We start from the raw sequence: 17,777 nt of genomic DNA on the forward strand, positions 1-17,777 counted from the left end.
TAGAAGTGTGCGAACTTGTAATTAAGAAAAAATCTAGCTGCTGAATTAATTTCACATTCAGTTAAAAAATATTTTATCTAGATGCTGAATTAATTTCACATTCAGTTAAAAAATATTTTTTCTCAAATGGAGGACAAGGCCAAATGGCTCTGTTGCTCCCTCCTCCCATAGGCACCCCGTATAAGAGGCTTGGGGAGGCAAGCCTCCCCAGCCCAGCTGTGACCTTTCCCGCCTGCCGCCTCCTCAAAATGCAGCCCCAACTCGAGTCCCGCTGAATTCTGCTGCCGCTGCTTCTGTTGAGTGGTGGCATGAACAAGCACCACACTGAACTGCTGCTGCCGCTTCTCTCCACAGCCAGCAGAAGAACAAAAAGAAGCGTGGGGCTACAGCAGCCTTCAGGCATGCGCTGTTGTCTCTGCCGTCCTCTGCCCCCACTGACATCAATTTCCCGTTCCGGGGGCAGAGGACCGGCAGAGACGACAGCGCATGCCTGAAGGCTGCTGCGGCCCTGCGCTTCTTTTTGTTCTTGTGTCAGCGCTGCTGTAGAGAGGCCTGGAGGGAGAGAACATGGCTGGAAACGGTAAGGAAGTAAGAACGCTGGAGGACAGAGAGTGGAAAAGAGCAGGGAGAGCCAGAGAGAGATGGGGAGAGAAAGAGGGGATATTGGAAAAGAGAAGGGGAGAGAAAGAGGGACCACGGAAAAGAGTAGGGGAGAGAAAGAGGGGACATGGAAAAGAGCAGGGGAGAGAAAGAGGGGACATGGAAAAGAGCAGAGGAGAGAAAGAGGGGACAAGGAAAAGAACAGGGGAGAATCAGAGAGAGATGGGGAGAGAAAGGGGGGCCATGGAAAAGAGCAGGGGAGAGCCAGGGATGTGGAAAAGAGCAGGGGAGAATCAGAGAGAGATGGGGAGAGAAAGAGGGGACATGAAAAAGAGCAGGGGAGAGCCAGAGGGAAGAGGGGTACAGAGAGAGATGAGTGGAAAGATGGGGAGAGAAAGAGGGGACATGGGCAGGAGAGAGAGAGAGAGAGAAAGAGAGAGAGAGAGAGAGAAGCTGCTGGGGAGAAACTGGGGGAGACCCTGTCAGATGGAGAAATGCTGAATGAAAGGAGGGAGAAATAGGGAAAATGCTGTAAGGAGGGGACTGAAAGAGGGAAGACGCTGGATGGAAGGGTAGACAGGGGAAGAGGAAAGACACTGGAAGGATGGGGAGAGAGAGGACATGCTGAATGGAAAAGGGTCGAGAGAGAGAGAACGGCAGATGCTGGGCCACAGACCTTTAGGTAAGGAGAGTAAATAAAAGCAAGAGAAAAAGGAAACCGATATGGTTCTCCAAGCAAGTGGCTGAGAAAATAAAGGCTAAAGAATTGGCGTTCCTGAAATATAGAAAAACTCAAGAAGAGGAACAAGGGGAGGAATACAGGATGAAACTGAAAGAAGCCAAGAGAGAGGTACGTCTGGCGAAGGCGCAAGCGGAAGAACAAATGGCTAGAAATGTAAGGAGGGGCGACAAAAATTTCTTCAGGTATATTAGTGAAATGAGAATGACTAAAAAGGGAATTATGAGACTAAAAGATACTGCGAACCGCTATGTAGATAATGATGAAGAAAAAGCAAATTTGCTAAATAGATACTTTTGTTCTGTTTTCACAGAAGAAAATCCTGGAGAAGGACCACGAGGGTCTGGCAAAAGTACTTTTGAGAATGGAGTGGATATAGCACCGTTCACGGAAGAGAGTGTGTATCAACAACTTGGAAAGCTAAAGGTGGACAAAGCCATGGGACCAGACGGGATCCACCCCAGAATATTGAGGGAGCTCAGAGAGGTTCTGGCGGGTCCTCTTAAAGATTTGTTTAATAAATCCTTGGAGACGGGAGGGGTTCCGAGGGATTGGAGAACGGCGGATGTGGACCCTCTTCACAAAAGTGGTGATAGGGAAGAAGCTGGAAACTACAGGTCGGTAAGCCTCACTTCAATTATTGGAAAAGTAATGGAAGCGATGCTGAAGGAAAGGATAGTGAATTTCCTGGAAACCAATAAGTTGCAAGATCCGAGACAACATGGTTTTACCAGAGGGAAATCGTGCCAAACGAATCTCATTGAATTCTTTGATTGGGTAACTGCAGAATTGAATCATCGACATGCTATAGACGTAATCTACTTAGATTTTAGCAAAGCTTTTGACACGGTTCCCCACAGGAGGCTCTTAAATAAACTTGATGGGCTGAAGATAGGTCCCGAAGTGGTGAACTGGATTAGGAACTGGTTGACGGACAGACAGAGGGTGGTGGTAAATGGAGTTCGCTCGGAGGGAAAGGTGAGTAGTGTAGTGCCTCAGGGATCGGTGCTGGGGCCGATTCTGTTCAATATATTTGTGAGTGACATTGCCGAAGGGTTAGAAGGTAAAGTTTGCCTATTTGCGGATGATACTAAGATTTGTAACAGAGTGGACACCCGGGAGGGAGTGGAAAACATGAAAAAAGATCTGCGGAAGCTAGAAGAATGGTCTAAGGTTTGGCAATTAAAATTCAATGTGAAGAAATGCAAAGTGATGCACTTAAGGAGTAGAAACCCACGAGAGACTTATGTGTTAGGCGGTGAGAGTCTGATATGTACTGAGGGGGAGAGGGATCTTGGGGTGATAGTATCCGAGGATTTGAAGGTGACAAAACAGTGTGACAAGGCGGTGGCCGTAGCGAGAAGGTTGCTAGGCTGTATAGAGAGAGGTGTGACCAGCAGAAGAAAGGAAGTGTTGATGCCCCTGTACAAGTCATTGGTGAGGCCCCACCTGGAGTACTGTGTTCAGTTTTGGAGGCCTTACCTTGCTAAGGATGTAAAAAAAATGGAAGCGGTGCAAAGAAAAGCTACGAGAATGGTATGGGATTTGCGTTCCAAGACGTATGAGGAGAGACTTGCTGACCTGAACATGTATACCCTGGAGGAAAGGAGGAACAGGGGTGATATGATACAGACGTTCAAATATTTGAAAGGTATTAATCCGCAAACTAACCTTTTCCGAAGATGGGAAGGCGGTAGAACGAGAGGACATGAAATGAGATTGAAGGGAGGCAGACTCAAGAAAAATGTCAGGAAGTATTTTTTCACAGAGAGAGTGGTGGATGCTTGGAATGCCCTCCCGCGGGAGGTGGTGGAGAAGAAAACGGTAACGGAATTAAAACATGCATGGGATAAACATAAAGGAATCCTGTGCAGAAGGAATGGATCCTCAGAAGCTTAGCCGAAATTGGGTGGTGGAGCCGGTGGGGGAAAGAGGGGTTGGTGGTGGGGAGGCGAAGATAGTGGTGGGCAGACTTATACTGTCTGTGCCAGATCCGGTGGTGGGAGGCGGGACTGGTGGTTGGGAGGCGGGGAATAGTGCTGGGCAGACTTATACAGTCTGTGCCAGAGCCGGTGGTGGGAGGCGGGGCTGGTGGTTGGGAGGAGGGGATAGTGCTGGCCAGACTTATACGGTCTGTGCCCTGAAAAAGACAGGTACAAATCAAGGTAAGGTATACACATGAGTTTATCTTGTTGGGCAGACTGGATGGACTGTGCGGGTCTTTTTCTGCCGTCATCTACTATGTTACTATGTCTAGAAGGAAGGGGAGATAGAGGGAGACAATGGACGGAAGGATTGGTAGAGGGTAATGGGTGGAAGGATAGAAAGAGGGAAGGTGCTGGACATGGATGGATGGAGGGAAGACAGGAAGGAGATGCACATGGATGGAGGGGATGGAAGAGAGGAGAAATCTGGACATGGATGGAGGGCAGGAAAGAGAGGAGAAATGTCGGACAGGGATGGAGGGAAGGAAAGACAAAGGAAGGAGATGCACACGGATGGAGGGGAAGGGAGAGAGGAGAAATGCTGGACATGGATGGAGGGAAGGGAAGTAGATGCACATGGATGGAGGGGAGTGAGGAGAAATGCTGGATATGGATGGAGGGCAAATTGGAACACTGAAGGATAATGACAGAGCTACAGATGGTAGACAGGACGCATAAGGACACAGGAGGATGGTGGACATGGTGAGAGAAAAAATATCAAATAGAAAGAAGACACTGCATAAAACAGAAGACACTGGGACCAAAGCGAATAGAATAACTAAATGCTCAGACAACAAAGGTAGAAAAAAGTATTTTATTCAGAATATGCCTTCTTTTGGAAATGTCTGATTTAACAGACCTTTTGCTTCTAGTGTGGGGATTAATTCAATATTTATTTCTAGAACTATCCCAAACACTGTCTAATCTAATAAATTCATAGATAGTATGTTATCACAGCGTGACCACCATTCTCAGATTGAGAATGGTGGTCACGCTGTGATAACATACTATCTATGAATTTATTAGACAGTGTTTGGGATATAGCTTTTGGAAATGTGCATCTATGATATTTTGCATTTGTTTTAATTTTTCTAGTACTGCTGCATGCTGAGTCTGACTTCTTGAGGTAACTTTCCAGTTCAGTATTTTGCCTTCATATGAGATGTGTATGAAACTGGCTGAGATCCACAATGGGTCAAGAAAGACTGACAGCTTTATGTTTACTAAACATTGAAAGTGATCTTGCTGGATATATTAACCCTGAGCAGATCATTGACACCTATGGTGTGAAGTCTAGTCGCTGGATGCTACTTCACTAATGTGACCATTTCATTTTGGGATTTTCCATGGATGGAAATAGCAGTGTTTAATAACTGATAACCATTTTGAACAGTATACATTGGTTAACATATGCTTTGAGCAACCGCTTTTTTTTTCTTTGACATATTATACATATCTAATATCTAAATTTAATATAAGGTATTAACTGTGACTATTTTACTTTTACTTATTTTTTTTCTGTGTGTTGTCAGACAATTATGGATGTAAGCCCCACCCGTCACCACCCCTAACCCCGCCCCCTTTAGCCTCCCCAAACAGTTGGGCCACCGACCGCCTATGCCTCTTCCTCTGATAGGCCCTGTCACTAGATCTTATTTTCAGATCTCCTATTATTTTTGTTCTCGCATTTCTTATATTTTTATGCTTTCCCTTCAACAGTTTTTATAATGGCCACACTCTTTTTTTTCTCTAACACTCCTTCAGTCATATTCTCTGAGATGAAATCTCAGATTCTTAGTGATTAAGATGACATGTACTGTTTGAACTGTATGTGAAGAATTGCCCCTTCTTGACTTTTTGGCTGAGACCATGAACCTATAGTATATGGGAGATTGGAATCCTGCTACCCAAAGATGATACAATGACTATTGCCAATACTGAAGTATTAACTATCCTATTAAACATACAAAACACACATACAAACAAAAACCTAAACATAACTGTATTTGAGATGCCTGCATGGAGTGAAAGGAAGATTATATAAGGCATACTTAGATCCATTACTGAAATTCAGTGGCTGAAATGTCTCTCAGGTCATAGCATATTACTAACTCCCTGTGAGTTCTAACACTGAGAGACAGCAGTTGAGGCTTATCCCTAGTTCCCCATGTAAGTCAGCAGAATAGGAGTCTCAAGTCTTCCTTCTTAGCATCATGGCTGAATCTCTTTGTGAATGTGGTAAAAAAAAAAGCAATAAATATTCTCAAGTCTTCCTTCTTAGCATCATGGCTGAATCTCTTTGTGAATGTGGTTAAAAAAAAAGCAATAAATATTCTCTCACAGAAGCCAGCAGTGTCCTACCTTTTCAAGTCCATTGAGGACAGGGATCAAGAAGCGGACATCTGGGAGTCTTTTCTGGTACAAATCTCGTACTTGCTTTACAAGTTCTGGAGAGGGAGGTGCTAATGACAAAAGAACATAAAATGGCTGCCATTGTAATTAAGTCAGCTCTAAATACAGAGCGGAGCACGCTAATTAAGCAGAGTGGTAACAGAGGAGAGATCATACCTTTATACCAACAATACAAAAGGGACCACTCATCAAGTGCTGCAAGACATTATGCAGGCATCATAAAAACAGCAATGACTTATAAGACTTCACATATGCAAGTGGAATTAATTTACATTACACAAACTTATTTTACCTATTAGGAGGAACTTTCTTGTTGTGAGGCTGGCCAAGAGATGGCATGAAAGTAGCGGTGGGATCTCTGTCACTGGATGATTTAAAAGCAAGTCTCACACAAACATGCACATGTTTATCTGGTGTAGGTAAACAGGACCCTGTCCGCTGCCATTGATAGACTAGATGGTCTAGTGAAGTCTTGCAAGGATGACACCTGAAGTCTAGGCAACCACTTCAAACAAGCGGCAACAGCGAGAGGATCAGCATCAGTGGCCAGGAAAGAGTGGGGATCTTTCCTGGCCCGAAACAAGCCACTAGATCACCAGGGTGATCTGACATGTGTGCATGGAGGGAAAGCAAAGCTCGGTTTGTTTTTACCATTCTGCGGGAATGCTGCAGGACCAGGGTTCATCCCCACGGGATCCACGTGGACTTCGGTCCATCCCCGCGGGATTCCCGCTATCCCCATTCCCGTGCAGCTCTCTAACTTCAAGAGATCATCTAGTCTATCACTGGCCGTGGACAGGGTCCTACACCAGATAAATGGGTGCATGTCTGTGTGACAGAGATCCCACCACAATGTCACTTCCTGCCACAAAGCAAGCTACTAGACCACCAGGGTGACGAGGTTATGTGCCGGGAGGGCACCCAAGGGAGGAAAGGTGGATGGATGGTGGGAGGGAGTTGAAGCCAATTGGGTCAATCTCTGTTTCCCCTACCTTGTGAAGCCGTTATCGCCGTACACACAAAACAAAAGCAAACAAACCTATGAGTTGCTGCATCCATGTTGTCGTTGTTTATTGTTCATAGAAGTTTTATTTAATCTCACTTATATTTTCAAACATTCAGGCTTGTGCAGCATATGGATGTACACAAAAGTATAATAACAGAATAACATTTCATAGGTAGAGTAGTAATTTGTTATAAATCGTAATAAGTGTGTTATTTGAAGGGGCTGGTTATAGAGACACCCTAGCATGTGTTACATCCATGCAGACATTTTTTTCTCCTGGTAAGAGGCCACTAAAGCAGACATCATGAAAATCAGGTGCTCAACATTCTATTTTTTATGACATTTATATCCCACAATAAACATGAATTAGCTTGAAATTGGGAGCATTTAAAATCTTTTTTTTTTCCTGTGCCTACACCAAAAGAAAAAGATGGAATGGGGGAATTTGCTCCTTTTGTTTTTTTTTTTACTTATTTGGCAGCTTTTGAATTTATTTGAAAGCTTTCCATATGCAAATATAAATATCATGAAGTAGAAACTGAATATCACTAAAACAGCTTCAAAAATTATTGCTGGTAGAAACTTAACTGTTGTAATCTGCCTTGGGAAGCCTGGGGTGTTTTAAAGATTGGAAGTAAAATGAAACTCTCCTTTTATTGGGGCACATGGAATCACATCTTCACCTCATTTATTTTGTACAAATTGATTATTCTGTTTTGAGCATGTTTCAGCAACAAGTGTTTGTCATAAGTCAAAATACTAAAAATAAATATTTCATGCAGATTTCTTTCTTGGGGCGGGGAGTAGCAAGGTGATTGTGGTGTGGCAGGGGCTGGGACGGAGATTACTTGCAGCAGGGACAGGTTAGATTCCCCACAGGGATGGGCAGGGACAGGATGGATTTCTGTCGGCATGCAAGTCCCTTCCATCCTTCCCTCTCCCACCCCCCCCCTTAAAACAGTAACATTTAAGCAATAGGAGACTAGAAATGCCCCATTCAGCTTTCTTTGGCTATCTCTGAAATAGATCACAGGTTACAATCCAAAGACGGGGGCGGGGATTATTTACTGCATGAACCCATGAGGGTTATGGTTATTTTTAAAGGTAAAATTATGTATCATACCTGATAATTTTCTTTCCATTAATCATAGCTGATCAATCCATAGACTGGTGGGTTGTGTCCATCTACCAGCAGGTGGAGATAGAGAGCAATCCTTTTGCCTCCCTATATGTGGTCATGTGCTGCCGGAAACTCCTCAGTATGTCGATATCCAAGCTCCATCCGCAGGACTCAGCACTTAGAGAATTACACCCACAAAGGGACACTCTGCCCAGCTCACCACCGCCGAAACGGGGGAGAGGAATTAACCCAGCTCATCCCCACACAAGTGGGGAGGGGAATCCGTCCAGCTCATCCCCGCGGAGCGGGGGAGGGACACCACACCCGCCGATGCGGGGGGATCTGGCTTATCCTGCAACCGCAACCGCGGGAGGAGCTGACTGACCCTAACACCGCCGAAGCGGGAGGGGTACAAAGCTGCCCTACTGCCGCACGAAGCGGGAGGGAGCGCCGGCAGAATTTAAGTCTCAATCCAGCCCCGTAAAACGGAGGGGAGAGGAATGCAGCAGCTCACTGTAACACAAATTCGTCTCAACTCTTGAAGAATTCATTGAAAAACTTGAACACGAAGTCCTCCTGAACAGGAACTGAAGACTAAACTTGAACCTGAAATGCAACCAGAATATAAACAGTACAGATATCTGGGAGGGGCTATGGATTGATCAGCTATGATTAATGGAAAGAAAATTATCAGGTATGATACATAATTTTACCTTCCATATCATCATGCTGATCAATCCATAGACTGGTGGGATGTACCGAAGCAGTACTCACCCAGGGCGGGACATTGAAATCCCTGACCGCAACACTGAAGCTCCAAACCGGGCCTCCGCCCGAGCAGCCACAGTCAAGCGGTAATGCCTGGAGAAGGTATGGGCCGATGCCCAAGTTGCCACCTTGCAAATCTCTTCCAAGGAGACGGACCCGGCCTCTGCCATCGAGGCCGCCTGAGCTCTAGTGGAGTGAGCCTTCAGCTGGATAGGCGGCACCTTCCCCGCGGCCACATAAGCCGCTGCAATGGCTTCCTTGACCCATCTTGCCACTGTAGGCTTAGCAGCCTGCAGACCCTTACGAAGACCTGCAAACAGGACAAACAGATGATCCGATTTCCGGAAATCATTGGTCACTTCCAAGTATCTGATGATGACACGTCTCACATCCAGATATTTGAGAGCAGAGTATTCCTCTGGGTAGTCCTCCCTACGAAAGGAAGGGAGACAGAGCTGCTGATTCACATGGAAGCGAGAAACAATCTTGGGCAGGAAGGAAGGCACCGTGCGAATAGTCACTCCTGCCTCTGTGAACTGCAGAAAAGGCTCTCGACATGAGAGCGCCTGGAGCTCGGAAACTCTTCTGGCTGAAGTGATAGCCACCAAAAAGACTGCTTTCAACGTCAGGTCTTTCAGAGATGCCCTCGACAAGGGTTCAAAAGGCGGCTTCTGCAAGGCTCTTAGCACCAGATTGAGATTCCACGCAGGCACCACTGAGTGCAGAGGAGGGCGCAGGTGATTAACTCCCTTGAGAAAGCGCACCACATCTGGCTGCGAAGCCAGGGAAGCACCCTTCAGGTGGCCCCTGAAGCAAGCCAGAGCCGCTACCTGGACTTTAAGGGAACTGAGCGACAGGCCTTTCTGCAGACCTTCTTGCAGGAACGCCAACACTGAAGAAATTGGAGCAGTGAAGGGAGAAAGTGAGCGTGCTTCACACCACGCTGCAAAGGTACGCCAAACCCTGGCGTAAGCAGTAGAAGTAGAGCGCTTCCTCGCTCTCAGCATAGTGGCGATGACCTTGTCTGAGAAGCCCTTCTTTCTCAGACGCTGCCGCTCAATAGCCAGGCCGCAAGACGGGGGAGGGATCCTCCATCACCACGGGACCCTGATGTAACAGGCCCTGCTCCACTGGCAGCCGCAGAGGATCGTCGACTGAGAGCCTGATCAAGTCCGCTTACCAGGGACGTCTGGGCCAGTCCGGACCCACCAGGAATATCCGGCCCGGATGCTTTGCCACCCAGTCTAGCACCCTGCCCAACATGGGCCAGGGCGGGAACACATAGAGAAGCTCTTGTGTCGGCCACTGTTGGAGAACAGCATCTACTCCCAGGGATCGAGGGTCCCGTCCTCTGCTGAAAAAGCGCGGCACTTGGCAATTGGCCGATGACGCCATCAGATCTAGGCTCGGCTGGCCCCAGCGCTTCGTGATGTCCAAGAACGCCTGAGCAGATAGCTGCCACTCTCCGGGCTCCAAGGTATGGCGACTGAGAAAGTCCGCCTTGACATTCATGACTCCGGCAATGTGGGCCGCTGACAGCTGTTCCAGGTTCGCTTCCGCCCACTGGCATAGATTCATGGCTTCCTTGGCTAGAGGGGCGCTCTTGGTACCTCCCTGGCGGTTGACATAGGCCACAGCCGTGGCATTGTCCGACAGGACCCGTACTGGCTTCAACGCCAGTACCGGGATGAACTCCAAAAGCGCCAACCGAATGGCTTTGAGTTCCAGGAGGTTGATAGACCACTTTGCCTCTGCAGGAGACCAGAGCCCCTGCGCTGTCCTTCCCAAGCAATGGGCTCCCCAGCCCGACAAAGAGGCGTCCGTCGTGACGACAATCCACTCCGGGGTCACCAGAGGCGTTCCTGCAGACAACTTGTCTGTCTGCATCCACCAGCTCAGCGCCTTGCGCACTGCTGGGTCCAAGCGAAGGCGCACAGCATAATCCTCCGACATCGGAGTCCAGCGCTGCAGCAGAGAGTGTTGTAGTGGTCTCATATGAGCCCGTGCCCAGGGCACTACTTCCATCGTGGCCGTCATAGAGCCCAACAGCTGCACATAGTCCCAAGCCCGAAGAGGAGAGGCTACTAGGAACTGGTCCACCTGAGCCTGAAGCTTGACAATCCGATTGTCTGGCAGGAACACTCTGCCCACTTGGGTGTCGAATCGAACTCCCAGATACTCCAGGGACTGAGTCGGGCGCAGCTGGCTCTTCTCCCAGTTGATGATCCACCCCAGGGAGCTCAAAAGAGCAACCACCCGGTCCACAGCTTTGCCGCACTCTGCATAAGAGGGGGCTCGGATCAACCAGTCGTCCAGATAAGGATGGACTTGTACTCCTTCCTTTCGCAGGAAGGCCGCAATGACCACCATTACTTTGGAGAAGGTCCGCGGAGCAGTAGCCAACCCGAAAGGGAGGGCTCTGAACTGGAAGTGTCGGCCCAGGACTGCAAAACGCAGAAAGCGTTGATGAGGAGGCCAGATGGGAATATGCAGGTACGCTTCCTTGATGTCAAAGGAAGCCAAGAACTCTCCTGCCTTCACTGCCGCTATAACAGAGCGGAGAGTCTCCATGCGAAAGTGCCGCACTTTCAAGGCCCGATTGACCCCTTTGAGGTCGAGGATAGGCCGGACAGAACCTCCTTTCTTTGGTACCACAAAGTAAATGGAGTAACGTCCCTTGCCAAGCTGATTTTCTGGCACCGGAACGACCGCACCCAGGCGTATCAGGTTGTCCAAGGTCTGCTGCACTGCCACAGCTTTGACCGGAGAGTTGCAGGGAGAGAGTACAAACCCGTCTCTTAAGGGTCGGCAGAACTCTAGCTTGTAGCCGTCTCTGATGACTTCCAGCACCCAAGCGTCTGAAGTTACTTTGGTCCACTCGCCCAGAAACGAGGACAGGCGTCCTCCAATCTGCACTAGGCCATGGACCAGGACCCCGTCAATGGGTACGAGACCCTGGGGGAGGACCGGAGGGCGTACCTCCGGGACGGCGGTCTCTGCGAAAGGAATGCTGCTTGGGGGAGAAGTTCCTTTTGAAGGAAGAGGGGACAGAGGAGCCCGACTTGCCCGGGCAACACTGACGGGCTTCCTGAAACCGTCCTCTGGAGATACCGGGGCGAGCACTGGCCCGAGCCCTGACCTCTGGTAACCTCTTGCCCTTAGACGTGCCGAGATCGGTCACGATTTTGTCCAGCTCGACCCCAAAGAGCAGCTTGCCTTTAAAAGGCAACTTAGCCAGGCGGGACTTAGAGGCGTGGTCCGCAGACCAATGTTTCAGCCAAAGCCAGCGCCGCGCAGAGACTGTCTGAGCCATGCCTTTAGCCGAGGCTCTCAAGACATCATACAGTAAGTCTGCCAAATAAGCCAAGCCCGATTCCAGGGCCGGCCAGTCAGCCCTCAAGGAAAGATCCGAGGGGGAAGCCCGCTGCACCATCGTCAGGCACGCCCTGGCCACATAGGAGCCGCAAACTGAGGCCTGCAAACTTAAGGCAGCCGCCTCGAAGGACGACCTTAAAGCCGCTTCCAATCTTCTGTCTTGGGCGTCCTTTAGTGCCGTGCCACCTTCCACCGGCAACGCCGTTTTCTTAGTCACCGCAGTGATTAAAGAATCCACGGTAGGCCAAAGAAAGGCCTCACGTTCACTTTCAGGCAAAGGATAAAGGCGGGACATAGCTCTAGCCACTTTGAGGCTCGCTTCCGGGACATCCCATTGAGCCGAAATTAAGGTGTGCATGGCATCATGCACGTGGAAGGTTCTAGGCGGGCGCTTCGTCCCCAGCATAATGGCAGAGCCAACAGGGACTGAGGGAGAAACGTCCTCTGGCGAGGAAATCTTCAAAATGCTCATGGCCTGCAGTAACAGGTTGGGCAAATCCTCTGAGCGAAAGATCCGCGCTGCAGAGGGGTCATCCGCTCCATCCGAGCGGGAATCCGTCTCCTCCAAGGAATCCCCAAAGGACCGTTGGGAGAAAGATACGCTGCCCTCATCTACATCAGAGGAAACAGCGTCCTCTAAGGCCTGGTAATCCACCCGAGGGCGTTTACTTCCGGGGGCCTCCACCCCGTTATCGGACAAGGGAGAAGGGGCAGCGTTTTGCATAAGGAAGGCCTGATGCAGCAGCAAAATAAACTCGGGGGAGAAACCCCCCAGACTGTGTATTTCAGCAGCCTGGGCCACAGCCCTAGACGCACCCTCAACCGGCGCTCGCAAGAGCGGGGGAGAAACATGCTGCGCATCCAAGATGGCGTCCGGCGCGACACTCCGCGAAGGAGCCGCGCGGAAAGAACGGCGCTTAACTTTAGCCGCTTTTTTGCCATCGCCCAAATCAAGGGCGGCCATGGCATGAACGTCTCCCAGCTCAAGGGCGGCCCAAGAAGAAGCCGTCCGAGCAGAGTGGCCGGCCAAGATGGCGGAGGCGAGCAGCGGGGGATGGGCGTTTATGGCGGGAAAAACCGCCGCACCGGAGGAAGACCCGGGAAACTGACCGGCCTCCGAACTGACACCCAACAAGGGCGAATCAGACTTTAATACCCCCGCATCCCCGCTAGGAGCGCACGCGCGGTCCGGGGAGCGATTCTTCGCGCCCTCGCCCTCCGACGCCATAGGCCACATGGAGATCAATCGGGGGAACCCCCTGCCCGCTATAAAAAAGGTAAAAATTACCTGCTTCTCGCTCCGAGCTGTAACGACCTGGTGTCCCAGTAAGTAGCTGCAATAAACGTTTAAATAAACGTCGAAATAAATGCCTTTAAGGACGTCCAAAAATTTTTTTTTTTTTTTTTTTAACGGAGCCAGCGGGAGAGGGGAGAAAAGGAGGGACCTGGCGCCACCAGGTTTGCACTTGCTCAAGAAGAGCCCTCAACCCCAGGCACTCAACAAAACCTAAAAATTAGGCTTGGAGGCCTAGCCAGAGCTGCTGCTGTGTGTGACCACCACCTGCTGAGATAGAGAACATACTGGGGAGTTTCCGGCAGCACATGACCACATATAGGGAGGCAAAAGGATTGCTCTCTATCTCCACCTGCTGGTAGATGGACACAACCCACCAGTCTATGGATTGATCAGCATGATGATATGGAAGAAACCCTTTCATCATTTTGTGTGTGTGTTGTGGGGGGGAGCGGGGGGGAGAGAAGGGGAGCAGACCTGTGACATATACCTTTATCTGGCAGAATGTAAGGGCAAGGGTTCTCAACCTAGTCCTTGGGACACACCTAACCAAGTCAGGAGATAGACCCGCATAGTAACATAGTAGATGACGGCAGATAAAGACCTGCATGGTCCATCCAGTCTGCCCATGACAAACTCATATGTGTATACCTTACCTTGAATTTGTACCTGTCCTTTTCAGGGCACAGACCATATAAGTCTGCCCAGCAGTATTTCCCGCCTCCCAACCACCAGTCCCGCCTCCCATCACCGGCTCTGGTACAGACCGTATAAGTCTGCCCTCCCCTATCCTCGCCTCCCAACCACCACCCCCTCTTCCCCCCAACTGCTCCGCCACCCAATTTCAGCTAAGCTTGGAGCATGAAGGTAGAACACGCAAATTTATTTCATGCATATTCATTATGGGTATCCTGAAAACCTGACTGATTAGGTGTGTCCCAAGGGCAGAAGAGATAAGATCTGTAAAGTTTCCTTTTACAGTCAGGGTTAGAGAATGACACGTCTCTGTGGGTTCTGTCTCCTTCCCCAACCCATCCCTGCAGGCCCCTTCTCCATTCCCATCCCGTCCCCGAAGGCCCCGTCTCCATCCCCGCAGGCCCCGTCTCCATCCACACGTTCTGCCCCCGTCCCACCTCCGTGGGCTCTGTTCTCATCTGCAGAAACCTCGAACACTTATGATTTTATATTTAAATCTTTTTAATAAAGTATAAAAATGAAAATGCTGTGCAACTGTTGTGTATAAATTACAAATAGAAAACAATAACAACTAGAAGCTATAATAACCCTCCCACTACAACCACCCTCTACCCTTCCAACCCCAACAATAGCTGTCTTCTACTACCCCAAGGAATCCTAATCCATCCTGTTAAATTGTCCAGGGGTACAAAATACAACCCATTCTGTATGCCCTAGAGGGGAGAAATATGCCCTATGAAGCATTGTTATGATTTTTTTAATCTGTGGATGAATAAGAAGTCATCAACAATCTCAGGATTCAGTCTAGCTCTCCTGTCTTCCACAGTCCCTCCTGCAATAGAAGATGTCTTCTTAGACGATGTGCTAGTAGCAGGATGTACAGGATCCCCCATGCAAATTTTGCTTGCTGTGGCAGGCATGTTTGCTTGTTTTTCCAAAAAATAAAAATACTTTTGTGTACATCAATCAAACATAAATAACAGTCCAGTTCATTAACAGGCTTCAAACGTGAGATGGGGACAAAAGTCCTCATGGGCTCTGAACTCATCCTCGTCCCGTCGGATCTGTACCCTTCCCCGCCCCCACAGACCCTGTCCCAATCCCCATCCCCATGGTTACTGCGGTCCCAGTCCTTGTGTCATTCTCTAGTCAGGGTATAGGGTGAGGAGGCAACAGTCAGGATACAAGGGATCTGTGACATATCTCTATGTCATGGAGTAGGGCAGCAGAAAGGAAGAGGACCTGTAATGTACCTTTATCAGTCAAGATGTGCAAACAGCGAGTAACCAGGGTCTCTGCACCCTTTGGGCAGTTTTCCACTAGCAGCAGGAGCTCGGGAGAGTTCATACCCATTCCACGGATCTAAAAAGAGGGGGGAAATTATACTTCTGTTCAGTAACAATTGACAGGTTGGATCACATGTGGCAGCAAAAGGTTGTGCACTGCTCTCAAGTTTCACCTACATCATCATCTACTAGCCTTCCCAATGCTGGTGTTTGTTTTGAGCCTCACTATCCCAGCTGAATATGGGACCATTGAGGTTCATTCTGAGTGAAGCACTCCCTTTTCTATCTCTAAAGCTTTGCTGCATGAAGCTAGTTATATTAGGAACAAACACTCTTAGAAAAGTAGACACTTTGAAATTCAAACTTGGAAGCAGACTCGGGGATGTCTGAGATGTGCAGAGGTAGATTCTGATTTTTGGATCACATGAGAAAAATTACTGGTCTCTTCTCTTTTTCAACAGGAAAATGAAAAAAAAAAGGACAATCCTCACGTACATCAAAAGCAATGAACAAAAAAAGTAAGGACAGGTGGAAGAGGAAATCAGTAAGTCTTTAATAATAGCTTTAAAATGACCCGACATGGCTGTGTTTCGGCATCAAAGCCTGCATCAGGGGTCACATAAATCTATATAAAATATGAAAATTAAAATTCAGTATAAAAACATGACATATAAACAATAGTGACATATATAAAATTGTATAATTGAAAGAATAAATGTTATAAATAATCATATTTGCAAATTATATAATTAAAACATAACACATAAACAATAATGACATACTGTACAATTAAAAAATAATGGATTTAATGAATAATCATATATGCAAAATGTATAATAAGAGCATCTATGTAAATGGATTACAAGTTTTATGTACCAGATTTTATGGTAGCGATTAAAATTTAAAATTGCTTAAAAGTTGAAAAAAAATTTTAAGAATCAAGATGGCGACAAGAGCGGAAGTCGGGACTCGAAGCTCCTGAACCTATCTCAAACGCCTTGCCGAAGGGTTAATTTCTCTGACCTAGCGATGGGGAAGAGAAAGGGGAAAACAGCGGTTCCTACCTCCATGGTCCCGCAGCTAACTCCCGCCTCACGCCAGACGACTCTGGATAGTTTCGAGGGTCGGGGTTCCTGGTGAGCGTATTTCCACTTCGAATGACCCGGCCCTTCAGAGGACCGAGTGCAGCATTGAGGGAGTAACGCTGAGCCCTCCCTCCCATACCGCACCTCCGCGACCCGGAGACGATTCGTCACTCATGGGGTCACATTGCATGGAGGCCATGGAACTTCCTGGACCCTCAGCGTCTGAAGGAGGACCCATGAGGACTTCTACCCCAGGCAGAGAAACAGCGACGCAGGATTCCGTTCGTGAATCAGCCTCAACTGCCCAGGAGATCGGGACCGTGAGTACCGGAGGAATGAAGAAACCAGCGGTAGTTACTATGAGTATGTTATGGGACGCTATCCAGGGAGTGAATAGCACTTTGATTGAAATGAATACTTCAGTAAATAGTGAAATAACTGATTTTAAAAAATCTAACCAGATATTTTCTGAACAAATCCAAGCACAGAATGTTAAGATTTTAAAAAACCAAGGAAAAATTCAGAAATTGCACAATCTTACAGAAGCCTTAATTAAGGAAAGAGATGTCCAGGACAGAAAGCTTGAATACCTTGAAAATTATGGACGAAGAAATAATTTGAGATTTTTAAATTTCCCGAAATCCCCTTTGATAAATGCAGTGGATATGCTTAAAAGATATTTTAAGGATGTATTGGGGATTCCGGAGGAGGCATATCCGCCTATAACGAGAACCCAATACATTACAGGAAGACCTGGATTACCTAAAGATAAATCTCAAGCAGATCCTCCTGCTGAATTGAATTTGACAGAGTTCCTGGAAACTTCTCTTGAATTTATTTCTGAAAGAACAACATTATTGGTAACATTCGCGCTTGAGCTTGATCACAATAATATTCTCCGATCATATAAACGATTTATTTTTGGGTCATAAGATACAAGTTTTCCCTGATATGGCACGTGCCACTCAGAGGAAAAGAAAAGAATTTTTGATTTACAAAGCTAGAGTCTTAAAAGTTAGGGGGAACCTTTATTTTGAAATTTCCTTGAAGGTGCTGTATTACCTTTAACTCGGTTAATTACCTCTTCTTTAACTCTACGAAGTTGTTAGATTTTATTGAATCAAAGGAAAAAAGTGTTCCGCCTCTGGAGGTGAACCCGTAATTAAAAGAATGCTGTTAATATTTGGCTGTGGATATATGTTTCACCCTTCCGCTGATTAGTATTATAAAAAATGTTACTTATGTTATAATTTCTTAGATCTTGATTCAAATATTGTGGACAAATGTTATAAAATATTTTCCTTTAAGAATTTTCGGTAATATGTATTACCTAACAATGTTTAATTTCCAAATTTCCGTAACATTTATGTTTTATAGATATAGATGTAAAAAATTAATAAATAAAGAAATA

At 47.5% G+C, this 17,777-nt stretch overlaps 1 protein-coding gene across 4 annotated transcripts in view; it reads right to left on the bottom strand.

Moving 5' to 3' along the window:
* The window catches only part of SYMPK (symplekin), a 767,776-nt gene that overhangs the window by 288,513 nt on the left and 461,486 nt on the right, over nucleotides 1-17,777 (bottom strand). For all 4 annotated transcript variants that reach the window (XM_030217309.1, XM_030217308.1, XM_030217307.1 and 1 more), the window contains exons 19-20: nucleotides 15,249-15,357; nucleotides 5,686-5,786 (exon numbers count right to left, since the gene is read on the bottom strand). In XM_030217309.1, the coding sequence (XP_030073169.1) occupies nucleotides 5,686-5,786; nucleotides 15,249-15,357 (210 nt within the window). The remainder of the gene's footprint in view (nucleotides 1-5,685; nucleotides 5,787-15,248; nucleotides 15,358-17,777) is intronic.

Source organism: Microcaecilia unicolor, chromosome 11 (assembly GCF_901765095.1).
Source record: "Microcaecilia unicolor chromosome 11, aMicUni1.1, whole genome shotgun sequence".
Lineage (NCBI taxonomy): Eukaryota > Metazoa > Chordata > Amphibia > Gymnophiona > Siphonopidae > Microcaecilia > Microcaecilia unicolor.